Source organism: Sus scrofa, chromosome 1 (genome assembly GCF_000003025.6).
Source record: "Sus scrofa isolate TJ Tabasco breed Duroc chromosome 1, Sscrofa11.1, whole genome shotgun sequence".
Lineage (NCBI taxonomy): Eukaryota > Metazoa > Chordata > Mammalia > Artiodactyla > Suidae > Sus > Sus scrofa.
The window spans coordinates 190,625,019-190,650,596 of record NC_010443.5 but is presented as its reverse complement, the minus strand read 5'-3'; the positions used below and the strand labels follow the sequence as shown (position 1 = coordinate 190,650,596).

Sequence of the window (25,578 nt, the reverse complement as noted above, 5' to 3'; positions counted from 1 at the left end):
TCAGAGTATATTTACTCCTCACTTAGGTTCCTGCTCAGAGTATATTTACTCCTCACTTAGGTTCTTGCTTAGAGTATATTTACTCCTCCTTTATCAGAACTCTAAAAAAGTATGCTTTACTTTCCAAGTTCACAATGTACACACAGCATGAAATTAAAAAGCAAGAGAGGGATCCTACTGACAAGGTGAGAAGTGGCAGCAGAATGCAGTGAGTTGGTGAATATGAAGAGCTCTAAAGCAGTAACTAAAGTAAGCATGGAGCCAGTCTACCTGAGTATACCCACACAGTCTGCCATTTACTAACCAAGTAATCTTCAGCAAGTTACTTAATAACTCTGTAACTCAGTTTCCTCAGTAAAATAGAAACAGTAACTTCACAGGGTTGTTAAAGGAGCTTTAAAAGCACATAAAATGCAGAGAATAGTGTCCTGGCACAGAGTAATCTCAGTAAAAGTTAACTATTAGTATAAATGAGATGAGATAAAAAGAGTATCATAAAAAGTGATTTAAAAAGAACTATAAATGAGATTATTTAATGTAGAAGCAAATAAACATACACTTAAAAGGGAGAGCTGCAAAGAACAACTGCAGAGCACAATGACAAATCTTCAGTGTGGTAACTTTGAGTCACAGAAAAAGATCAAATTATGATCAATATATTCTGTTTAACAAGAAGGCACAGGTGTGAAAAGACTTTCCTTAACTGACGTTTTTGTAATTTACAAGGTACTTTTATCCCAAATCTTAGAACATTTGATTATTTTTAACAATTCATTCCTAAGAGTTAAAGGTACTAGCAGGTCTTTTCTGTTGTTGCTAATGCATAGGCATCCAAAACATAATACTCATAATCTAACTACATAGTCTCAAATTATTGTGAACAATATATAAGGGGTCATATAAAATAGTTACACTCTTTAAAATATGGTGAACTTTCTCTTTTTTTTCCTTGGGCATTTGGAAGCTTGACCCAAACTGGCACCTCAACTTTTATAACTATCTATTATTTGTATTATGACTTCCTATGCCTTAAAGTTATGTTACAAATTAACTTCCTTGGTCCTGATTTTTATTTAATTTTCTATTTTATTTTATCAATTCTTTTATCTGTATAATTACTGAATTAGGCAGGTTTTAAAAAAAATGTAGGTGTTTTTATGAAATTCCTAAAAAACAGAATAAAATGTATTTAACAAAGAATACAGTAACATTTTATTAAGCATGAAATGAAGTTTTACCTTAGGTTAATACAATAGCAAAATTTAAAAATTAGCAATAGTATCTGATTAGGCAAAACCACTTGTCATAATAAATCAAACAATAAACTTTTCTTCTCACCATTTCTGTGTGTAAGCATTTCTCTCATTTCCTCATGGTCGCACGGATGAGTAAAATCAAACACACTGTGTCCAGTTAGTTCAAACTGTAAAGAAAATTTTAAAAATTAGATCTATAACATAAAATCACAAAAACATACAAAAGGGCTCTTAATATGTAGGCATTTTACCTGAGTTAATCCCATGTATTTGTTCACATTATCAGAAATATAAATCATGTCACCATCATCTGTGAGTACCATAACAAAACCATCCAAGGCTTTCAAATAAAAACAATTCATCTGTGCCTTCATTTCATCTTCAATATCCAAATCACCTAAAAAGGGCACAAGGAGAAAAAACCAAAAAGTTATACTTGAATGACAGTAATATTCAGATGTTTTTATGAAGTTTTCCCCAGAAACTTTGATACATGCAAAATATATTTTTTCTGTATATTTAAATTTATTCTTCTGTCAGTCTCCTTTTAACACAGAACATCAGGGCTAGAGGACAGGAAAAGTAAAATTAGATCTGCCAGCTGCTTTTAATGATTATTTAGAGCAACGAAGCAAGGCAAACTATTGAAAAGGGAAAGGTCATGTCATTAAAAGATAGATATGGGTAGGAAAGTAGGTAGGTAAATGAAACAAGAGAAAAAAGGGTGGCGGGGGGGAAGGCCAGTATCTTAAAATTTCTGACTGAAGCTTTAAAAGCAGGTAATAAAAAGCATATCACGTTTAAAAAGTGAGAGTATGACTACCTTCTGAAAATAATTTCCAGTTATTTCTGATTTCTAATTTTTAGACTTGTCACAACCTTGGTCAAATAACTCACCAGCATCTAGAAGTTTCCTCACACGCAAATAGCTGATGGTAAGCCTCATAACAGAAGCCTTATCAAGATGTGAGCTCACATTATGGGGAAGTGGCAACTGATGAGCAAGCTCATAAAAAACTTCAGACTCTTTACTTCGTCGAGATCTGGCTGCATCTCTAGACTTCTCTTTTCGACGTTCAGAACTTATTCTATTTAAAAAAAAGAGGAGAGAAAAAAAGAAAATGTATAGGTTAGTTTGCCTTTGCTTAAATAAAACTCATTTATATTTTTCTGTTTACCATGGGATTAGAAGATACCATGTAAAAAAAATTATTTAGAGATTTGTTTAGTACATAAGTGTAAAAGACAGCTATACAAATTTTGAACTGTATGTAGACATAAGGAACTCTCATAACAAGTTTAGGATGAAGCTCTACACCTATCCAAAGCAAGTATTTCTTCCCTGGCCTTTCAAATTGGAGATAATGTTTTTGCTTTGGCCAAAATCCCAAAAGTAGCCTATATATCTAAGGGTGCACTATCATAGCCATTCAAAAGTAGTCTCAACTTAGAGCTTTCTCACCCTCTACCCTACCACATAAGCAACAATGACTATAAGCTACAGGAATTTATATTAGCAGTTAGAATCAGCTACTGTTTTAGCTTGCTTATTTATTCCCTTAGCAGCCCCTTGTTACTGCACTAAGGGTACCAAATAAATGCAGGGGTGTAAGGAAGAAAAAAAAAAAGATGTAGCATAATACTAAGAATTTAAGAGAACAGGATAAGAAAAATCAATAAAGGTATTACTACAATGATATATCTTTAGGGAACTCCTCCAAAAATAAAATTAGAAAGATTTTCATAAGTCGTCCACGCAGAACCATCTTCCTTTGCTTCAATATGCAGCAATATCTATACCTCCTGACCCAGCTGAAGGTAAACAAGGCTAAGGTGGCTCTGTCCTTAGCTGCTTCTTTAGCAGCTATAGTTAAATAAAACCTACTACGGGAGGTCCCTGGTGGCCTAGCAGTTAAGGACTCAGTGTTGTCACTACTGTGGCTTGGGTTCAATCCCTGCCCTGGGAATTTTTGTATGCCTCGGGCACAGCCAAAGACACACACACACACACACACACACCCCTACATGTCAAATACTACCCTGTACTAGTTCTCTCACTACAATCTGTGAATACGTTAAATATTATCCCTATTTCACAGACAAGGAAACTGGGATTCAGTAGGTTAAAAATAGCCATGCTATAGCAGACAAGATTTGAACCCAGGTATTTAAGTCTCTGCTCTTACACAAGGTTTTATCTTCTTAATGGAGAATGCTGCTTCTGCCTCAAATACTCAGCTGCTCTCCTGTAACCCTCAACCTAATCCTATTAAGTCAGTTATTTACTAAATGTTGAAAATAGCCATTACCATTTACTGAGCAGTGTGCTAAGGACCTTGCCACCATTATCTCACTTAATCCTCCTTATATTCTATGAATTAAGTATGTAATTGTCTCCACTTATATCTCTCTTCCCTTCAGTGATCTGCAAAGCTGCAAGGTAACAATCTCAAAAAAAAAAAAAAAAAAAAAAAAAAAAAAAAAGGAGTTCCCGTCATGGCGCAGTGGTTAACGAATCCGACTAGGAACCATGAGGTTGCAGGTTCGGTCCCTGCCCTTGCTTAGTGGGTTAACGATCCGGCATTGCCGTGAGCTGTGGTGTGGGTCGCAGACGAGGCTCAGATCCTGCGTTGCTGTGGCTCTGGTGTAGGCTGGTGGCTACAGCTCCGATTGGACCCCTAGCCTGGGAACCTCCATATGCCGCAGGAGCGGCCCAAGAAATAGCAAAAAGACAAAAAAAAAAAAAAAAAAAGCAGGGTTCTTCATTCTTAGAGTATAATCCTATTAGAACATAAGAAAAAGTGAACATCTAACAGTTGTGTTACAATAGTGATGATATAGTTTTAGCACTTGCTCAAGTTTGTGTGCTCATCTGACTTACACTTTAATAAGGAATGTGAACATGTGCTATTGTTTGGTTTTTTTTTTGTTTGTTTGTTTTTTGTCTTTTTAGCTATTTATTGGGCCGCTCCCGCGGCATATGGAGGTTCCCCAGGCAAGGGGTTGAATCGGAGCTGCAGCCACCGGCCTACGCCAGAGCCACAGCAACGCGGGATCCGAGCCGCGTCTGCGACCTACACCACAGCTCACGGCAACGCCGGATCGTTAATCCACTGAGCAAGGGCAGGGACCGAACCTGCAACCTCATGGTTCGTAGTCGGATTTGTTAACCACTGCGCCACGACAGGAATTCCGTGCTATTGTTAATAAGTGAACTTTGATAGAAAATTTTGAATTCAAGCATCTAGGCCAATTTAACTTGAGTATTTTGAGATTTAAGATGAGCTATTAAAAAGTATTTCTACTTATAACTACTGATCTATGTGAACTGGGATTTTCTCTGTGTTGCAGAATTAAAAAACAAATGAAAATAAATTAGATACTGAGGAGATATCATGAAAATTCAACAATGTCCATAGTCTGCAACTTCATTTTTTTATGTGCATTAGAACTGCCTCAGGGAGTTCTTGTTGTGGCTCAGCTGCTTATGAACCTGACTAGTATCCATAAGGATTCAGGTTTGATCCCTGGCCTCAATCAGTAGGTTAAGGATCCTGCACTGCTTTGAGCTCTAGTGCGTCATAGATACAGGTAGGATCTGGTATTGCTGTGGTTGTGGTATAGGCTGGCAGCTGCAGCTCTGATTTGATCCCTAGCCTGGGAACTTCTGTATGTCACAGGTGTGGACCTAAAAAGCAAAACAAACAAACAAAAACCTGCCTCATTGCTCCTACTGACTTTAAGTAAATGTTTTAAATATGAACTTTAGAATGTACAATAATAAAAGTTTAAAAAAATCTATTTCATACATTCACTAGAGTTCCCAGGGATTGGGGGAGAGATCTAGTGTGTCCCCAGACACTGCTTCTCTCAATTCTTTTTTCTATTGAATTGGCAGGTAAGAGGCAGTAATGGCAGTCGGAAACACTTTCCTAACTGGCTAAGTAAAATAACCAGAAAAGAGTAATGATCAATGATCTCATGATAAGTCTGACTGTTGGTTCAAATGCCACAATTAGTCCAGGTAATCATATTTTTTTTTCTTTTTAGGACTGCACTCGAGGCATACAGAAGTTCCCAGGCTAGGGGTGGAATTGGACCTGCAGCTGCTAGCCTATATCACAGCCACAGCCACGCCAGATCTGAGCTGTGTCTAAAACCTATACAGCAGATCACAGCAATGCCAGATCATTAAGCTAATGAACAGGGCCAGAGACTGAACCAGGGTCCTCATGGATACTAGTTGGGTTCATAACCAGCTGAGTCACAGCGGGAACTCAGGTAATCATAATTTTATCAGCAACTTTTGTCAGATTTGCTAAGCCCTCTTTCTTTTATACACAACCAAATTTAAGCTACCAACAAATGATCACCCAACTGAAACACTTGGTGAAGTTTAAATCTTTATATTACCTGCTATATACTTTTAAAGGGTATTTGATCAAACTAACCATGGTGATGGATTACCTCTGTATCTTTAGAAATACTTTCACAGAACTTTGAAGATAATGACTGTCCAAGATGTGGCAACTAAATTCATAAGACAAATCCATCAGAAATATGAGTTTGTGTAAAACACTTAAAGGACAATATAGACTGTGAGAATGTGAGCACGACATGAGTCAAAATTTTGAAAAAAGTAAGCCTCATAAAACAAAATGATATCTCAAGAGTTGACAAATCTAAATTAGATGAAGGTGGTAAAAATCAATATGTTTTCTACTCATTATCAGCCTAGACATAAAGCTATCAGGACAACTGTAATAAAGATGTAATGAAGAAAATTTATCTGGTGCTCTTCACATGGAGCTCTTAAAACATTTCTCAGCTTAAAGCTACAACCTTTCAAAATTCTTTTTTTTTTTTTTTTTTTTGTCTTTTCTGGGGCCTACTCCTGCGGCATATGGAGGTTCCCAGGCTAGGGGTCTAATCGGAGCTCTAGCCGCCGGCCTATGCCAGGGCCACAGCAACACGGGATCCGAGCTGCGTCTGCGACCTACACCACAGCTCACGGCAACACCGGATCCTTAACCCATTGAGCAAGGCCAGGGATCGAACCCACAACCTCATGGTTCATAGTTGGATTTGTTAACCACTGAGCCACGATGGGAACTCCTGAAATTCTTAATATTTTCAGCACTTGACTGCCCAGCTTCTTGTCTACTCACAGGAAGGCTCTTTTTATCAGGTCATACCCCAGAGAATTACAGCATTATTGACCACGATTATTTCTCATAGATCATGAGATTTAGGTCCCACAGAGATAAATTTGGTACTTATTTACTTACTACTTAGATGGCACAGTAAAGTCTTATAGACCAAAACAGATTTTTTAGCATGCAAATAAGGGTGTTATTTTTCTCTAAATTATCAATTCCATCTATGTTGCTTTTTATTAAGTAAAGATCAAGTAAAGGTCTGCTTCTGATATGTCTGTATAAGGTGCTATTTCATAGTCTGCTAGTCCCACTAAAAATCAGTTAAGCATACAGTAAAAATTCTGTCTTTTGAATCGCTTGCTTACCCATTTCATTGACTCTTTTAGAACCAGTATTTGAGTAAACTAGCAATAGCTCAATCTTTGTAGTACCATAGTTTTCACATAGTTTTTATTTTATTATTTAACACACAATACCAGTCAAAAAGTTAACAATTTCATCTTCATATGATTTTGTATAGGAAATACATTTAGAACTGCTGTCTTGGGAGTTCCCATTGTGGTGCAGTGGAAATGTATCTGACTAGTATCAGTGAAGATGCAGGTTCGATCCCTGGCCTCGCTAAGTGGGTCGGAGATCCTGCATTGCTGTGAGCAATGAATGGTGTAGGTCACAGATGTGGCTTGGATCCCACACTGCTGTGGCTGTGGCCAGCAGCTGTAGCTCCAATTCAACCCCTAGCCTGGGAACTTCATATGCTGCAGGTGCAGCCCTAAAAAGCAAAAAAAAAAAAAAAAGAACTGTTGTCTTACTAAGCTTCCTGTGCATGAAGTTCATAAATAAGCAATAGCCATTTTATAGAAAATACCTATTATTTAGTAAAAACACAAAATAATTGCAGATATGTTAATTCATCTGTGTTGTCTACTAACTGCACAAGAAAAGCCTGTTAGCATTCCTAATTATAAATATATAACTTTAAGAACTGAAATTAGATCATAACCATTTGAAATATTAACAGATGTTCAGACTTTTTTCTATAAAGTTAATGTATAAATCAAAAAAGAAAATCTGGGAGTTCCCGTCATGGCGCAGTGGTTAACGAATCCGACTAGGAACCATGAGGTTGCGGGTTCAATCCCTGCCCTTGCTCAGTGGGTTAACGATCCCGCGTTGCCATGAGCTGTGGTGTAGTTTGCAGACGTGGCTCCGATCCCACGTTGCTGTGGCCCTGGTGTAGGCCGGTGGCTACAGCTCTGATTAGACCCCTAGCCTGGGAACCTCCATATGCCGTGGGAGCAACCCAAGAAATAGCAAAAAGACAAAAAAAGAAAATCTCTCAGCTCTATTATTTGCTGCTTTAAAAACTCTTTCTGGCCTTGAAAGCATAAGTTGCTGTTTTGTACTTCTTGTGTCAGTATTTCTACAAGATAGACATTTTGAACTGAAATTCGATGATCTATAGGAGGTGGCATTTAAATTATCCTTTCTAAAAAGGTCTGTATACATTTTTGTCTCTGCCAGTCTATGAATGTGCATTTATTTGCTCTTGTATTCTGTTGTAATATATATTATGCATCTTTTCTATCTTTTTTTGGCTGCCCCATGGCATATGGAATTCCTAGGCCAGGAATCAAACCTGTGGCCCAGACCACCAATTCCACTGCACCACAGGGGAACTCCATGATCTTTTATATCTTTTTAATTTTTGCCAAGCTGATAGGTGAAATTTGTATATCTCATTATTTTAACTGCCCTGTATTTCCTAGGATCTCAGGTCAGAGGAAAGGCCAAGGAAATTTTCATTCTTTATTTAGCATTTTGGCCCATAGCTTTAAGTCTAAACATCTACACATGGTGCTTACTATGTACACAGTGGTATTCTGAACATTTTTCAACTATAAACTTAAATTATTATATCATCACCATGTTACAGATAACGGAAACTGGCTAAATAGTTTATCCAAGTTTACCCAGTTAATAAATAGTAGTAGGCCTATATTCAAATTCAAGTGGCCTGGCTCTAGAAACCACGCTATTAAGTATAGACTATGCTGCCTCATAGAAACTCATTTTAATTACTGAGATAAGTATTTATGTCTAGACCATTATGATAAAGTCCAAAATTGTTCTACTTCACATCTCCAAAGACATAAAGGAGAAGTATAGGGGTTGGCTTTGGAATTTAGGGCTTGCCCCTAGGCTATTCAGAGGAACTCAGCCAGGTTCCTTCCTGGAGTCTGCTTATAAATCTAAAATTCTAATCAAAAGGCATCTACAGTGATGATGCTTTCTGACACACTTAATACCTTTTCAAAGCAAAGCAACCTTTAATGGGTACTGCCAGCCACTGAGGGGAGAAAACCAGTAATCTAACCTACCTCATATATTTCCACTAGACTTTATTTATTATTATTTTTAGGGGGGCCGCACCTGTGGCATATGTAAGTTCCCAGGCTAGGGGTCAAATGGGAGCTGCAGCTGCCAGCCTACACCACAGCAACCAGTTCTGAGCTGCATCTGCGATCTAGGCCGCAGATATCAGCAATGCCGGATTCTTAACGTACTGAGTGAGGCCAAGGATCTAACTCGAAACCTCACAGACACTAGAGGGTTCTCAATCCGCTAAGCCACAAAAAGAATTCCTCAACTTTACTTTTAATTTGTAGAAAGGAGCAATTTGAACATCTTAGCTCACCACTGTTGGTGCCTTATTGGCTTAAATCCAGATCCCCGAGGTAAAACCAATCTGCGTACTCACTTGAGGAGATCTGGCCAGGTACACGCCAACTGCCAAGACACCTAATTGTATGAAGTACTTTGAGAGAAAAGATGAAGAAAAACTCCCCCTTCTAATATTTATTGAGCCCTTACTATGTGTTAGGCATTGTGTATTGCTTTTACATACATATAATGCTTTCATTTATTAGCACTTTCATTTAATTAGTGTAACAACTCTATAGAGAACCAAAACACTAAATGGGTTGTGACCTTCCTGAACCTCAGAATAACTTCCTTCATTCAAGATTTATTCAATAAGTATTTATTGAGCATTTATCAAGTATCATGCATAGTATAGCAGTAGAAATATAGTGATAAGCAGAACAGCCCTCATGGAGCTTAGCCAGCCTCACATTTCATCTACTGAAATAGTTACTTAATTGCTATATTCCCAAATGCTGGTCTAGCTTCATCATAATTATTTGGGGACAGTCGACATTTCAAACGTCTGGGCTCTACCTTTGTAAATCTGATTAGTAGATCTGAAGTAGATCAGATCTGGTTTTTTAAACCTTCAAAAATGCATTTGATACACAGTGAGATCTTAACTGTCACGTTCATTTGGTTTCACTCTCAAATTACTACCACAATGATCCTTCCAAAATAAGAAATCAATGATATTATGTCCTGCTTAAAAACTCATCAAATGCACACAGGATAAAAGTCTAATTATTTTCAGATGAAACCTTCCTTTACTTAGTTTCCTGCCCATCTCTTCATTCCACATTTCTCTGGCTCAAAAGCATAGTATTTTATTCCTTTTTGGCTCATTTGACCCACTCGCTTTGTTGGGGCATCCTTTTCAGTATGTGACTTGGTAAATTTAGGGGAGAAACTTTTAAGATTCAATTTCGTCATCACTTTGTCTCTATTCTAGCTTCCAAAACTGCTCCTCTCCCCTAGATTTGACCACTCTGGTTACTTTGCTATATTTAACTTCCTCTACAGCCCTCAAAGCTTCTTGGAGGCAGGAAATTGCCTCATTCATTTTTGTGTTCTTAGTAGGCATGTGCACAAGTGGCTTTAGTATTTGGCACAAATCTGCTATTTGACTTTGATTTCAGTCCATGGAAAACTAACTGCCCCTTCAACATTCTTTTTTGGGATCACGGAATTTGTGCTTCATCAGCACGCCTGTGATTATATAGATTACAATCATAATTAAATAGCATAACAATGTCAGTATTATGAACAAAGCATACTATTTGGATTTACTGTGATTATCTGGATATGAACTTTCAAATATAACTAAGCATAGTAGATATAAGTTAGGCTGAAAAGAAAATGCTAAAACAAACAAACAAAAAAATCCACCAAGCTGTACAACAGTGAATAGCACCAATATTATCATCAAGGAGAGTAAATGATTTTGCCAGAATAGAGATTTGGAGGCATAAGGAGAGAGTTGAGAAACCAGAATACCAATTTCCTCAAAAGAGGCTTAAAGTTTAAGATTATTTTCCTTATCACTGCAATCTATATGTCAGAAAATGCCGGAGTTACAGTTAATGTTGTTAACCAATTAAATCAACACCTTTACTACCTTTATAATTCTGTCTTCCTAGCCCAGCTGGAAACAGGAGAATTGATTCATTTTCTTTTCTACAATCTTTTCCAAGAAAGTGTTGTAATTATCATAAAGACATTAAAGTTTTCATTAAGTTGATTTCTAATCTGATTGGCTTTTTTTCCAAGAGGGTTACCTTTAGACAAGTATTTTGTATTTATTATAAGGAGTATTCTCATCATAAATAGGATTTGTTGTTATAATTTTCACCTGGTAATTGCTGCAAAAGCAGAATACCTCAAATAGATAATGTTTAATTAAAAAAAAATCCCTCAATGGATAAAACAGCAAAAATTAAACATTTCAAATTAAATATAAACTACATTTTCAAGAGAGCTAGTTAGCTTTTATTTATAATTAATTTCTCCAGAAAAATGTCTTCTGAGTTCCAATCAATAAACTTAAAAATGAACTTTTAGGATGCTCATGTTAGAGAACACCAATCATTTACTCCACAAATAGTTCTTGGTCATCTTCTATGAGCCAGACACTGTTCTCAGCGTGAATCAAGTTCTTACCCCCATGGAGCTTATATTCTAGAACAAATATATCTTTATATTTCTTGTCTTTATTCAATAGCAGTTACCTGAAACAATCTCTGACAAAACATTAGTCATAGAAATAATCTTCCCACAAAACCAAGCAACAAAATTTTAGGAGACACAGCAAAGTCTACAAAAATTTATCTCTGCTTATAGAAGATATTACAATACATTAGTATGCAAAAACAGCAGGCTCTACAACAAAATTTAAATATGAATCCATTTTCTGTGGGTATGTAATGCATGTATATGTATACAAATAAATGTATAAACTCTAAGTGCACAGATAAATCCAGACAGATACAATGATACAAAGTGTTAGCAAAGTTTACAAACCTTAACAATAGCAGTTTCAAGATGGCCGAATCGCAGATTGCTTTGTACTTTAAGAAAAATTCACCATTGAACTAACACTATCAATGCACCTTAACTTGTCAGAAAAATCTAAAAGTGGTCATCTAACTTTTAAACTTTTTCCCAAAAAGACTAACTGAAAGCAAGTTAAAATTTTTCTTCATTTTGGAATAAAGCAAGAACGATCATATTTCTTTTTAGGAAATGGAAAGTAAAAACTGAGTAAGCAATATAATTTGGTATCTTCAATTTTTCATTCTAATCTGATTTTCAGATTTTGACATTCACCATTTAGTAATTAATCTGAAATTTTTAAAAAAAGGTGAAATGGTTTGTTTCTAAAAAAATAATAATAAGGATACATGTATTTGTATTATTTTTGAAAGCAACTTAAAAATTCCTTGGTTTAGATAATCATTATCTTACTAACTTGGCAATACCTCTTAAATACCCATGGTTAGAGAAAAGATGGATTATTCACTTTTCAATAACCTCACAAAAATGCTTGGTTTTAATATTCAACTTCCTAATGCTGCAGTAAAGAAAGAGAGGAGGAGTTCCCGTCGTGGTGCAGTGGTTAACGAATCTGACTAGGAACCATGAGGTTGTGGGTTCGATCCCTGGCCTCACTCAGTGGGTTAAGGATCTGGCGTTGCCGTGAGCTGTGGTGTAGGTCGCAGACGCGGCTCGGATCCCGAGTTGCTGTGGCTCTGGAGTAGGCTGGCAGCTACAGCTCCGATTAGACCCCTAGCCTGGGAACCTCCATATGCCCAAGAAATGGCAAAAGACAAAAAAAAAAAAAAAGAAAGAAAGGAAAAAAGAATCACTGTTTTAAATTAGAGGGTACATTCTGAAAATGACATCAGTATCACATCTAAGATAATAAACGTTCTATTTATGCATTAATTAAATGTATGAATTAGCTAACAGACTTACATCTGTTTACATTTTGGGGTACTGAGGTTCCGTTTTTTTGTTTTTTTTTTTTTTGTCCTTTTGTCTTTTCAGGGCCGCACTTGGGGCATATGGAAGTTCCCAGGCTAGGGGTTGAATTGGAGCTATAGCTGCAGGCCTACACCACAGCTCAGGGCAATGCCAGATCCTTAGCCCACTGAGCAAGGCCAGGGATTGAACCTGAGTCCTCATGGATACTAGTTGGGTTCATTAACCACTGAGCCAAAACGGGAACTCTGAAATTCTGTTTTTAAAAATAATATGCTTTTGTTTTGCTTTGTTTTCGGCTGACCCTGCAGCTAGTGGAAGATCCCTGGCCAGGGACTGAACCTGCACCACATCAGCAACCCAAGCTACTGCAGTGACAATCCCAGATCCCTGGACTGCTGCACCATAATTCCTGCTTTGTTTTTAGATTATTATTAACTAGTGGTTTAAATTAACTCTCTCAGTTCAGAACTGATATTGAGCCTGTCAAAAACAAAACAAAACCAACCCCCCCCGATCTCCTATAATATATAAAGTACTAGATAAATAAAACAAAAAATGAGCAGTTATTACTCTAAGATGGAGGTTCTCAAATTTTAGCTTGCATCACAGAGTTTACAATCTGAAAAGCAAGATGGGGCCTGAAAATCTCCAATGCTAATAAGTTAGCAGGTAATACCAAAGATGCTGATCTGGAGAATACTTCAAGTCCCTCTGCTCTAAGAAAATATTTCTTTATGTGTCGTTTAAAAATGCCCAGAGAAGTAAAAGACTGTACATCAACACTCAAAAATTGTTTATTACTTTCTCTTTAAAAATCTGCCCAAGTGTTTTACAAAACACAGGAAACACATCCAACCTTTAAGACATTAACACTGCCACACGCTTAGAACTCAGTAATTATAAAATACAATAAGGACTTAGTCTAATCAATGGTTGACCTATGGTATGCATCACAGTCACCAACGGACCCTTTTACCCAGGTATCTGTGCCTAGATCCCAACCTTGGAAATTCAAATTGTTAGCCTGGCATGTTTGTTTAAAATACAATCTTCCATGTACATCATGGTTAATAAATTAGCACTGCTGTGGAATTCCCATCATGGAGCAGTGGAAATGAATCTGATTAGGAACCATGAGATTGAGGGTTCAATTCCTGGCTTCACTCAGTGGGTTAAAGATCTGGTGTTGCCATGAGCTGTGGTGTAGGATGGCAGCTGTGGCTCTGATTGGACCCCTAGCCTGGGAACCTCCATATGCCATGAGTGTGACACTAAAAAGCAAAAAAAGAGCACTTCTGTACACTACATATGAAAGTTTAAGAGATTGATCCTAAGAGTTCTCATCACAAGAAAAAAAACATTTTTTCTTTTTCTTTTATTTTATATGTATATGAAATGATGCATGTTCATTAAACTCACTGTGGTAATCACCACATGATGCCTATAAGTTGAATCATTATGCTATCCACCTTAAACATACAAACTTATGTATGTCAACTACATCTCAATAAAGCTGGAAGAAAGAATTGATGAAATCCAATTAAAACAATAAAAAAATAAAAAATAACTTTCAGATGATTCTAATGAGTACTCTTAGCTGTTCCAAGGTTTGTGTTTTTATCCATGAGTGCCTGTACAGTTTACAGTTTGTGAGTCCCATTCTAAGTTTACCAAATCAGAATCTCTAGGAATGAGTATCTGGAGATTCTTATATTAACTAAACACTTAGGTGATTCTTAAGCCACAGAAGTTTGAGAACAAGCAGCAGGTCTTATAGTAGGGTTTTAGTGGGTTAGCCAGAAAATTTGAAAAATGAGAAAAATTTATTTGTAGCTGCAACTTAAATACACATACCATGACAACTATGTTTGTCTGGCAGAACACTGAACTGAGTGGGTTGGGCAATATATGTAGCTAGAGGTACAATTCAATGACAAGCCAGTAACAAAGTGTGTACTTAATAAAAACCAGTAACTTTTTCTCAAAAAGATCAGAGCATGATAGGCTTTAAAGATGACCAAATGAATGAAAAATGTGATAACAGTGGAATATTTTTCAATTCTCCAAGATAATTTTTTAAAAATCACCTTTTAATCTTTTTATGAATACCCCAAGCATCAAAAGATTGAGACTCACTGTCCAATGTCCATGAGTAACAGCTGGACACCTCACCTACTCTTACCACTCTTCTCCCTTTGCATTATCTTCCTCTCAGCTTGTAAATGCCTTTGTGTTTTCTCTTGTTATAGGCTTTCTGATAGTAACAGAATTAGACTGGAAATAAAGGTCAGTGACATTAAACTATGTGTATATTCAGAAAAATGTGCCTTTAATTATTTCCTTAAATATAACAAGATACATAAGTTATAATAATCAAGTTCTTAGATAATAGGGAAAAGCATGTATCAGAATGAAAGCATACACACAGAAATCATACCCTGAGGATTTTTCCTATTTAGTTCTAAAGCCTGACCATGATATTCTGGAAATGATGACAAAAGAGCTCTCCTGAAGCAAATGTCTTGGCTCTCCACCTACATGAATCTATCCTACCCAATGTTATCAAATAAATTTTCAACCAACCCTCTGACCCTGTTTCTTTGTCAATAAAATGGGGATAAGTAACACTATTAGTAAGTGGTGGCTCTCAGATTCCACCTAGATGTCCCTGTATTTAATATGGCCTATGCCTTTCCACAGATCAGATGCTTAACGTTTTTTTTTTTTTTTTTTTTTTTTTTTGTCTTTTTGCTATTTCTTGGGCCGCTCCCGGGGCATATGGAAGTTCCCAGGCTAGGGGTCGAATCGGAGCTGTAGCTGCCAGCCTACGCCAGAGCCACAGCAACGCAGGATCCGAGCCGCGTCTGCGACCTACACCACAGCTCACGGAAACGCCGGATCCTTAACCCACTGAGCAAAGGCAGGGATCGAACCTGCAACCTCATGGTTCCTAGTCAGATTCGTTAACCACTGCGCCACGACAGGAACTCCCGTATTTGTAAAAATTAAATTAAAGAAATATAAGGATTTTTTTACTTAGGAATAGAAATAATTCCCTTCAGATATTTGAAAAAGATCTCACAGAGAAGGCAGATATGGTAATTTATGCAACTCCAGAGAGTATCTACTGGGAGTTACAACATGGCAAGATTTTGCTCAATAGAGTTAAAGTAATGCTGAAGGTAAACTATGAGAATTTAAAAGCTCTATTCTCATTTTGGTGGCAATGTAAGAAAAAGAAAAGAAAAAGCATGTTCTGGATCATCCAATGATCTCTATACAGGACTCTACTTTTGCTACAAGCGTTTTGTGTTTGAGGTTGCACTTGTTTATGATCAAACTGGTACCAAATGATCAATAAGAGGAATAGGGCTACATTTTTAAAAGTGGTATACTCAGATTGAGGTCACTGGGCACATCTCAGAGATTCACAGGGGTTACTGTGCTCCAAAAGAGACCCAAACATTAGTCAAGATTGAGAAATACTGGAATAAAGAACTTTCTAACATTTAAAGCTGCCAAAAATGAATACACTGTATTGCAAGAGTGTTTTTGGTGTGTCTAAGAAAATTCTCACAGCACACTAGCAAATTAGTAAACAAAATTATAGAAGACGTTCCTGTGATGGTTAATATTAAACTAATAAAACTTAAATCCCAAAGTCAATTATTTTGCAAGAACCTTAAAACTTAAGATCACACTGTGCTAAAAAAATGAAAGATGGAACAAGCCTTTTGTAATGGATTAATCAATTAACACCAAAAACTTAATATTCAAACATGGCCCAAGCCATCGACAATTCAATGCTCTGCTTGACAAATTAGATACACAAATACCCGCTGAATAAATGAATGTGCAATAATCTGTTATAGGCCATGGTGGTTAGGTGATAGAGTAGTGGTCTAGGGGTGAAAAAAATTTTGAATGATTGAAATAAATCAACCTCTTCATATTTGTCAAGAAAATATCTCTTCCTCCACTCACAACAAAGGCCCTTTTGGTTTGACATATAACCCATTTAAATATTTTAGCTATGGTATTACCTGCAAAGGCAGGCAATTTCCAACTCTCCTCTGGAAACAGACTAAAAGACATTTAATGAATTTCTGATACCCAGAGAGCACAGAAAAGTAGGGGTTGTTAATTTCCCATCCTCTAACAGCTAAATAAATATCCTTGAGAATATTTTTCTTCCTTTACTATTAATGATGTAGAAAATTATTATTTTAGACTAAAAAGTATATATACACACAAAACAAGTATATTCATTTAACTTTCAAAGGCCAAATATCCATTGGGGGGGGAAATCAATACAAAGGAAAAGCTACACTAACTATTCTACCACTATTATATGTTCACTGGTGGTTTGGCTTAAAAGGACATCAGCATTTGTCAGACTGTCCTAAAGAAGACTTGAAGGATTCTAAATAACATTGTCAGACTTTAAGGGAGTGAAACTCTTCTGTAAACAATTTAATAAATATAATAATAATATGAATATAATTATGGTTTCTAGTTTATTAAGTCCTTACCTCATGCCAAGAATTGTTACGAGTGTTCCACATGGGTTAATATCATTTTTATCCTCATTTTTAACGCTCTTAGCCATTAGTCATTACTACATCTTTCTTAAGGAAATGAAAGCCCTAGTCCATAGAGGAGATTTTAAGCTTTCCCAAAGGCACAACAAGAACAGTTGTTGAATGACTATGCTTGATAGAAAACTAAAGAATATGAATTCAGGTGATTTGCAACAAAAACCTACAGCCCCTTCATTAGGATAGCAGCACCGATAAAGAGTCCTATATAAGGAGATAATAGTATACATCAAGACAATCGAAGAATCTGCAAAAAGGCATCTGACTCATATAATCAGGAAACCCCACTGACATAGTTAAAAAAGAACAGTCCAAGCAGGGCAAACTCATTCATCCAGGAAACTGATATGTGGATACTATTAGACAGAGGGAGTTCCTTTTCTTTTTTTAAAATCATCACAAACTGTATGGATGCAGGCATGGGAATGCTTAGTGGCCATATATCATACCATATAACCTAACAGTGGCAGAATGAGGCCAACATGCAAATTGAGCAAAATGTAAGCCAAGTAATACTCAAGAGAAAGCCTGGGATTATACTTTAAGGACATCACTTAGGACTCTGGGTCTAATTGTTCTTTAAACCAAAGCTAGATTGTGTGAGCCAGTAACAGCCTCCCTGCCCACTTCCCAGATTCGTTTGAATTGTGTTTCATCACTTGCAATAAAAAGAATCTGAATACACTTAAAACTGCCAGTGTTTCATTAAAAACAAACTTTAATGATGATAAGTACAAGAAAAGGGCACTCTCAAATACTGCTAGTGTATAAAATGGCCTAAACTTTCTGGAAATTGAGAGTATACTTCAGAGATGTTTGCTAAAGATGAAACAAGGGTAAAGATACTTTCCACATTTACCTAGCTGATTTTCTGCAGCCATACACATATGCCTCTTTAAGTAAACCTTTTAATCAGTTTTCTGAATACATAGAATTGGCAGGCACTAATTTTTAAGAATAGGGTCCTGAGTTACTTTCAAGGCAGTACATGTTGCATGGCTATATTTATTAACAAAATGTGTTTTCTAACTGGGTTTTAATAGATAATCTAAATATTTTTAAATGACAAAAAAAATTAAAATTCAAGATTCTAGAAAGTTCTAAAGTAGCGCAAGAAATTCCCAAACAAGAAAAATTCCTATGAAAAGTGGGACAGAGAAGAGCAATGACTTCCAAAAAAACACTTTTGAAAAATCTTAAAGTCTTTCTCTGCTTTCTTTGTTCATTCAGTTATTCTTTCACTGTTTCATTTATTCATCAAGCATTTAAGAGGTCACTGTGTACCAGTATTCTCTTTTACATCACAAGCTTCAAATTCAGTCTATTTGTGATCTTACTCATTGAAACATTTCAATTTTAACTGAAAAAAGAGAGGGTCACTTTAAAGAAATTTGCTTAGCTTTTTGAATTCACAAGAAAAGATCTATAAGAACAAAAATATACTTCAACTCAAAGACTTAAATGTTCTGCTTTTAAACCTTATGTTTATTTTTACCACAGTATTATTCAGTTGGTAAAACAAATTCTCGGAAACTATTAGGAAAATCAGAGAAACAGAGGGAACTGTCACTAATGAGTGAAAACTGCAATATTAACTAGTAGATAAGTATACTGTGACATTCAAAACTGGGTAAAAAACTACAGTAAATTATGTACCTGTCACTAGATTTTCATCTCATTTACAAAACAATAAATTTTGAAAAACCATACTTTGAAATAATCTTTAATATTATAAGGCAAATGAAAATTCTAAAAGAAGTACTCATAAATAACAGCTGAGATCACCAGAACAACTGCACATCATGAGGACAGTTCTCTTACAATTATTATTTTCAATCCTTTAAAACAAAATTACTAATGAAGTGGGACTTTATCAACAACCGAACAGGTAGAAACCATTTTAAACTCTAAGCATTTTCCTGAAAAAGTACTGGCACTTTACAGTACCCCAATTCTTTCTAAGTCACTAGAAAAACTTAATTCTCATTTTAGAGTTACTTAACCCCACTTCTAATAAAGCTTCCAATGGCAACTATTCTCTGCTGTCAGCTTTACGTTAGTTAATTATCCACAAACAAATCCTTAAAAATACAACCACTTCAATATATCCATTATGATGGCTACTATGATAAAAACAGAAAATAACCAGTGTTGGCAAGGAGGTGGAGAAATAGGAATCCCTGTGCATTATTGGTGGAAACGTAAAATAGTACAGCCACTATGGAAGATAGTGTGGGTTGTTCCTTCAAAAAATTAAAAGTAACTGTTACCATATGATCTAGCAATCCATCTGGGGATCTATCCAAAATAACTGAAAGCAAGATCTCAAAGAGATATTTACACACTCATGTTCAGAGCATCACTTTTCACACAGTCAACAAATGGAAGCAACTGATTAGAGAAATTTTCACATACTAAGGTATGGATGGCTTATACATGAGTTAACTTGAATTTTATGCTAACTAAAACAGCCTGTTTGTGGCCTACCAAATATACATTGTACATCTGCTTTAATTATTAAATAAAAGGGTACACTGACCAGAAGTAAAGAATGTCCATGTTAAAAATAAAGATTAAATGCCTCCCTTTTGGAACACCAACACTGGTACTCCTTCAATGATAAGACTGCCTTCCCAGGTGCCAAGCCCAAACTGACTTGCTGTGCACATGCTGATCTGTTTTGTTTTCATTTTTGTTTAAACCTTGAAGGGATGTATCCGTGACTTGTTTGATGTTCTTTGTTCTGACAAGACATAAAACTGAGCAGTTCCTCAGAGAAATCTGGGCTTCTGCGCCACAGTCCTCAGTTTGGCTCAAATAAAACTCTTTTCTATTTCCCTAAGAGAACACATTGATTATTTTGTCAACACAACCTATCCACCTATCAAAACATGGATGGATAAATAAAATGTTGTATATACTATTCAGACTTAAAAAAGGATATTTTCACACAAACTACAACACGGATGAATCCAGAGAACATTATATTAAGTGAAACAAACTGGTCACAAAAAGACAAAAACAGTGTTTCTATTTATGAGGTATTTAGTAGTCAGATTCAAACAAACAGTAGTGTGATGGTTGCCAGAAGGTAGGAAGAAGGGAAAATTGGGAGTAGTTGTTTAATAGTTACAGAGATTCAGTTTTACAAGATGAAAAAGTTCTGTAGACTGGTTACACAACAATGTGAATATGATTAACACTACTGAACTGTACACTTAGAAATGGTTAATACGGGAACCTTCATGTTAAGCATTTTTTAAATCCACAGCTTATAAAACCCCACAATCACTTCAAAAGCTATGGGGAAAAAAAGTTAAGAAGTAATCACTTTATTTTTACAGATTTAGATTATATTTTTCTAAAAGGGTCATGTCTGGCAAACAGATATGGGTTTATTACTTTTATTGCAGAAAATACGAGTTTTAATATAAAGCTCAATACACATTCAAAATAGTTAATTCTTGATGCTCCAACTGACAGGGATATAATTACTTTTAAAATTCCAAGGCCTATAGCAATACTTTCACTAAAAATGGTGAGCAACAAGAATGTTGGCTTATCTTAGATTAAATTTTTTTTTCTGAGCCTCTAGTTAGGCAGAAAACATACACAACACATACACCACAAGTAATAGAAGGCTGGGTAAAATCCACCATCTAGATAATTAGTCCCAATTTAAATAAAAAGAGAGAGTGGGAAGGGGGGGAAGGAGAACATTCTTCTCATGAATTAAAATCAATTTCTTAATAGAAAACTAATCCAACAACACACAGTCAGATTACTTTCTCTCACTTGAGAAACAGACCTATGTTAATATTCTTAGAAATATTAGACAGTATTTTTAAAAAATTGTATTTTAAGAGGATATGTCCATAAACAAGTAATCTAACCCAAATTTTAATATCCATGCATACGTTTTTAATTTCACCATCAAACATAATAAACCACAAGTTCTTCCAAAAAAATCAGTCAAGAAACTAATCTCCCTCAGCCTCCTACACACCATTCTAACATACAACAATAGAATGTGACCACAAAATCTTTACCTTGAGCCCAAACACCAAGAGAGTTGCAAAAACAATGGAAGTCAACAGGTAGGAAGATTGGATGGTATCTAAACTGCACAAAATGCTCTGCAGTGGACCACAGGAATGAACTACCACACTTAATCTAAAACAACATGATAGTTCAGTAAACACATACATGTGCAAGAGTACACTAATATAAATTTTATACAAATCAAGCTACAAAAATCAGACTAACAATACAGGCTTGAAGCCTTGCCTTGAGGTAAAAGCCAATGACCTTAGGAGAAATTAATATGGACAGTTTTTCTGCCATTAGGTTTTATATGCTTTACCGGAAGTATTTTATCAACTTATCATATTTAGCAAAGATTAATGTTTAAAAAATTGCCTACTCTAAACTGTGGCATCTAGACAGAAAAAAGTTTGAAGTTACTGCCATTTCTAAGACTGCAGTGTCTTGTCCATACCTTGCTAAAATGAACCATCTGAATAGTGTATGTGTTTATGATTCTAGTTTCTCAAGTCCAGGGTAAATTTTTAATAGTCTATTTCAGGAAAAAAACAAAGGGGTAAGGAAATGTGAAAAGGGGGGCATAGGGTAGATAGTAGATCAGATGCTCAAGAATAACTGATGTGGAGTTCCCATAGTGGCTCAGCAGAAACGAATTTGACTAGCATCTATGAGGACATAGGTTCAATCCCTGGTCTCACTCAGTGGGTTAAGGACCTGGTATTCCCATGAGCTGTGGTGTGGGCAGGTGGCTTCAGCTCCAATTCGACCCCTAGCCTGGGAACCTACCGTGGGTGCAGCCCTAAGAAGACAAAAAAAAAAAAAAAAAAAAAAAAGAAAGAATAACTGATGCTAGATGCCAACATGATCCAGAGTTGTACTGTTTTAACTGGAAAGAATCCCCTTTAAAGTTCTGGATTCAATGATAGTCTTTTCATTTTGAGGAGATATAGAAAAGAAAGTGGAGAGAAGAGGAATTAGCACAAAGAAATATTTGGAAGGACTTGCAAAAGGGAGTTTTCATTTTTAAGTGTTGTGGAAGTTTAAAACTTTACAGGTAATGCCTATTTTCAAGTATACACTGTTACTAAGACTCCTTAATCAAACACTTGGCATAATCTCATTTAATCTTCACAGTAACCACTAAGATGGTTGCTATTATTGCAATCATTTCAAGAGGAGGAAATAGGCTCAGAAGAATTCAGTAACTTGCCCAAGCTCACAAAGCTAACAAATGGAAAGGCTGGACTCAGTGGTGTCAGGCCCAAAGTCTATGCTCTTAACAGGCAACCTCTTCAAAAAGGAAATCAAAGTAAAACTGCAACAACAAAAAAATGTTTACTAGTAAATGACAGCTTCTTGATTTTTTATGACCAAAGTTAAAGAAGGAAGTTAAGGAAGGTCCATTCTCAGAGATATTACTTAATGACCCAATAACTATTTGTTTTGTAAAACTCTTAAGGATTCTGGCCTGAAACCTGAAAGGGAACAATGAACCTTTTGACATTCCTTTGAAAATCTGAAAGTCAATATTAATGTGGTATTATTAAACCCAATCCCTGCTATTATGGAATCAACATGAAATTCCCTATATTAAATCTATTACAACCTTACTCAAGCTCTATTCTGACTTCTTCCAATCCTTCAGCTTGAGTTTCCTAGCCCTCCTTTAAGAGATAAATTTGTCTCCCCCACCTGCATGCTACAGGCTCATTTAAAATGGAAAAATTGTAAGGGAAAAAACCTCTGCCCCTCAATCTCAGTTTTTCAAAATGTTCAAAAATAGTTAGAAAAGGATAAAAAACAGGCATCTTTAACAAACAGTATCTAAAAGTTGTTCAGTAGCTACCTACCATTTATTAACTTAATTTTTCAGTTATAAGAACCTCTGTATTAAGAAATAACATTAAATCTGATCCAAATTTGTTAAATTTTCAAGAGAAAAAATTGGGAAAACAGCAAATGGAACTGAGGAAAATCTAAAAACTAGTTTAGACTTGAGGATGAAGCACAGTAGCTAACTAATTTATTAATATTAAAGCTGTTTATGCTGTTCTCAACTGATGGATTGCAAAGGAGAAATGACCACATTATTGCATATAAGAAGAGAGTGGTGCATAACTTCATGCCCAGTATTAAGTATGATCCAGCGTATGAGGACAGAGAAGTGGCAATACAAAGAGGTGAGGTGCCTTAGATTTATATAAAATAGCAGCCTCATCATTTCATCAAAAGCCTTGCAATCACTTCTGCAAAATTAATTGCAATTAATTTCTATTACAACTTTTGGAATTAAGTCTGGGCCTGTTTTCTCACTTTTTGAAATTTATACGTGCTTTCTCTGGTATAAATATATATAAATATACATACAGAAACTGAGAATTTATCATTCTATTAGATAAATGCCAAAAAAGAATCCACAAAATAGCAAGAACATAAACAAGTTTATCTTCTGCTGATACAGATTACAGCAGTTAATCCCTCCCAGAAGAGTGGAGGGACTTAACAGTAAAGCTAGTCTACAAACCAGAACTCTTACCAGAAATCTTCAATTTCTTAAAATAATTTCCTCAAAGGTTAAAATACCAGAGTGGACCAAACACTGTGAGCGTTGGGGGTGGGTGGGTAGAGAATCACTTAATTCCACTGGTTGGACTCACAATTCTTAATCCTACAAGGTACCACTTAAGACTCAAACTTCAAGGTGTTTTAAATACTTGCATTAAGTTCTAACAGGATGATAATTTACTTCGAATATATTTTAGAACACTTCAACTTCAGGAAAATGAGACAGGTCTAAAAATTTTGCAACATTTTAGTGTTGCATTTCATTTGCTCCCATCACACTTTCTTTCCAATCTCATTATTAAGTGTTTGCCTGAATTTAGCCAGACGCTACGTTTTCACTAAGGTATCTTCCAGAATGAATGAAGTAGATATACTTCACTTACAACGTCTGGGCTCTCTTGACAGGTGATAGAAACCCCAGAATCCAATTATGATGTTCTCATTTAAATGTTGCTATTTCTCTAAATTCCCGTTACTCTGACTCTCACTCTAGGCAAGTTTTCCAAGGCGATTAAAACCAAACCAAATCAAACCAAACCTGCACGTGTAAACTAAAAAGTTAGCATCCCAGGCCCTCGCAGCAAGTCCCTAAAGCACAAAGGCAAAGGCACCCGCCGCGGCCGGACAACCGCTGGGCACGATCGCATCCGACCACGCGAGCCCCTGGGTCGGAAATCCAGAGCCCCGCGCCCACAAGGAAGCGAGGACCTGCGCGCAGGGGCAGACGCGGAGCCGAGTTTTCAATGGAACCCGAGAGGATGGGGGCGGGAAGGGGCGGAAGCTCGGGTGCAAGCGGCGGCGACCGAGCCGCGTCTCATTTCTCTTCCCGGGGTTTTCGGGCGCGGAGAAGTCCACTCGGAGCGGGCACCGGCCAGGCTGGAGGTTTTGGGGAGCAGGAAAGGGCCGTATGAGGCCCGGGCGGCTGGGAGCAGAAGCCAGCAGGGCCCAGGGCCCATGGCCGGGCCCCCACAAGCACTTTGGACGCGTCTCCCACCCCCCACGACAAGATGGCGACGTGGACAGTGGGGGAGCCCGGCCGGCGAGGCTGGGGGAGAGGGGAGGGGACAGGAGGCAGAAACAAAAAGGCGGCCCCCCGGAACGCGGAGCCAGCCCGCGAGCCTGGGCGGGGGTGCGGGCGGAGGACTGACCGGCGGGGGAGTGGGCTTACTTTTTCTTGTCGTTCGCGCCGCCGGCGCCTTCCATGGCGAATCTGTGCCCGAGATGCCTTCGCGGCCGGCGGCCCCCAGGCTCGCTCCGGCCTAAGCGCTGGCTCCCTCCGCACGCGGGGAGGAGGGAAAAGCACGTCCAGAGGTGGGGGTGCGAGGCGGGAAACCCTTCGTGAGACCAGAGGCGGGAGGGCAGGCGGCAATCACGAGGGTCCAGGTCCGGCTCCGAAGAGCCTCCCCCGAGGCAGCTTGTCAGGGCACGGCCCCGCGCACTGGCCAAAGCGGCGGCGAAGGCGATCCTCCCGTCCCCTCAGACGAGGCGGTTCTGTGCACTGAGGAGCTGAGGCAGCGGCAGGGGGCGGGCAAGGGCGGAGGCGCGCGCGGGCGCGCGGGCGCGGGGGAGTGTCGGGGCGCGCTCGCCCGCGGAAACCCGGAGCGCGCTCACGCAAGCCCGCCTCACCTGAGGGGGAGGCGGGTTCCTTGAGAACCAATGGCGAGCGACGCAGGCGGCCAGTCCCCACCCCAGCCCACGTCTGTCTCAGCCAATCAGGAGGCGGTCAGCTGAGGCACAGCTGGGAAGCGCTGCCCTGCTCACGTGCTC

The 25,578-nt window shown here is 37.5% G+C and overlaps 1 protein-coding gene across 1 annotated transcript in view; it reads right to left on the bottom strand.

Annotated features, from left to right (window-relative positions):
• Positions 1-25,161, bottom strand: part of HIF1A (hypoxia inducible factor 1, alpha subunit (basic helix-loop-helix transcription factor)) — a 48,491-nt gene extending 23,330 nt beyond the window's left edge. Inside the window, 4 exon segments of the mRNA NM_001123124.1 lie at positions 1,339-1,423; positions 1,508-1,653; positions 2,154-2,344; positions 24,980-25,161. Coding sequence (NP_001116596.1) covers positions 1,339-1,423; positions 1,508-1,653; positions 2,154-2,344; positions 24,980-25,014 — 457 coding nt within the window. The 5' untranslated portion in view covers positions 25,015-25,161.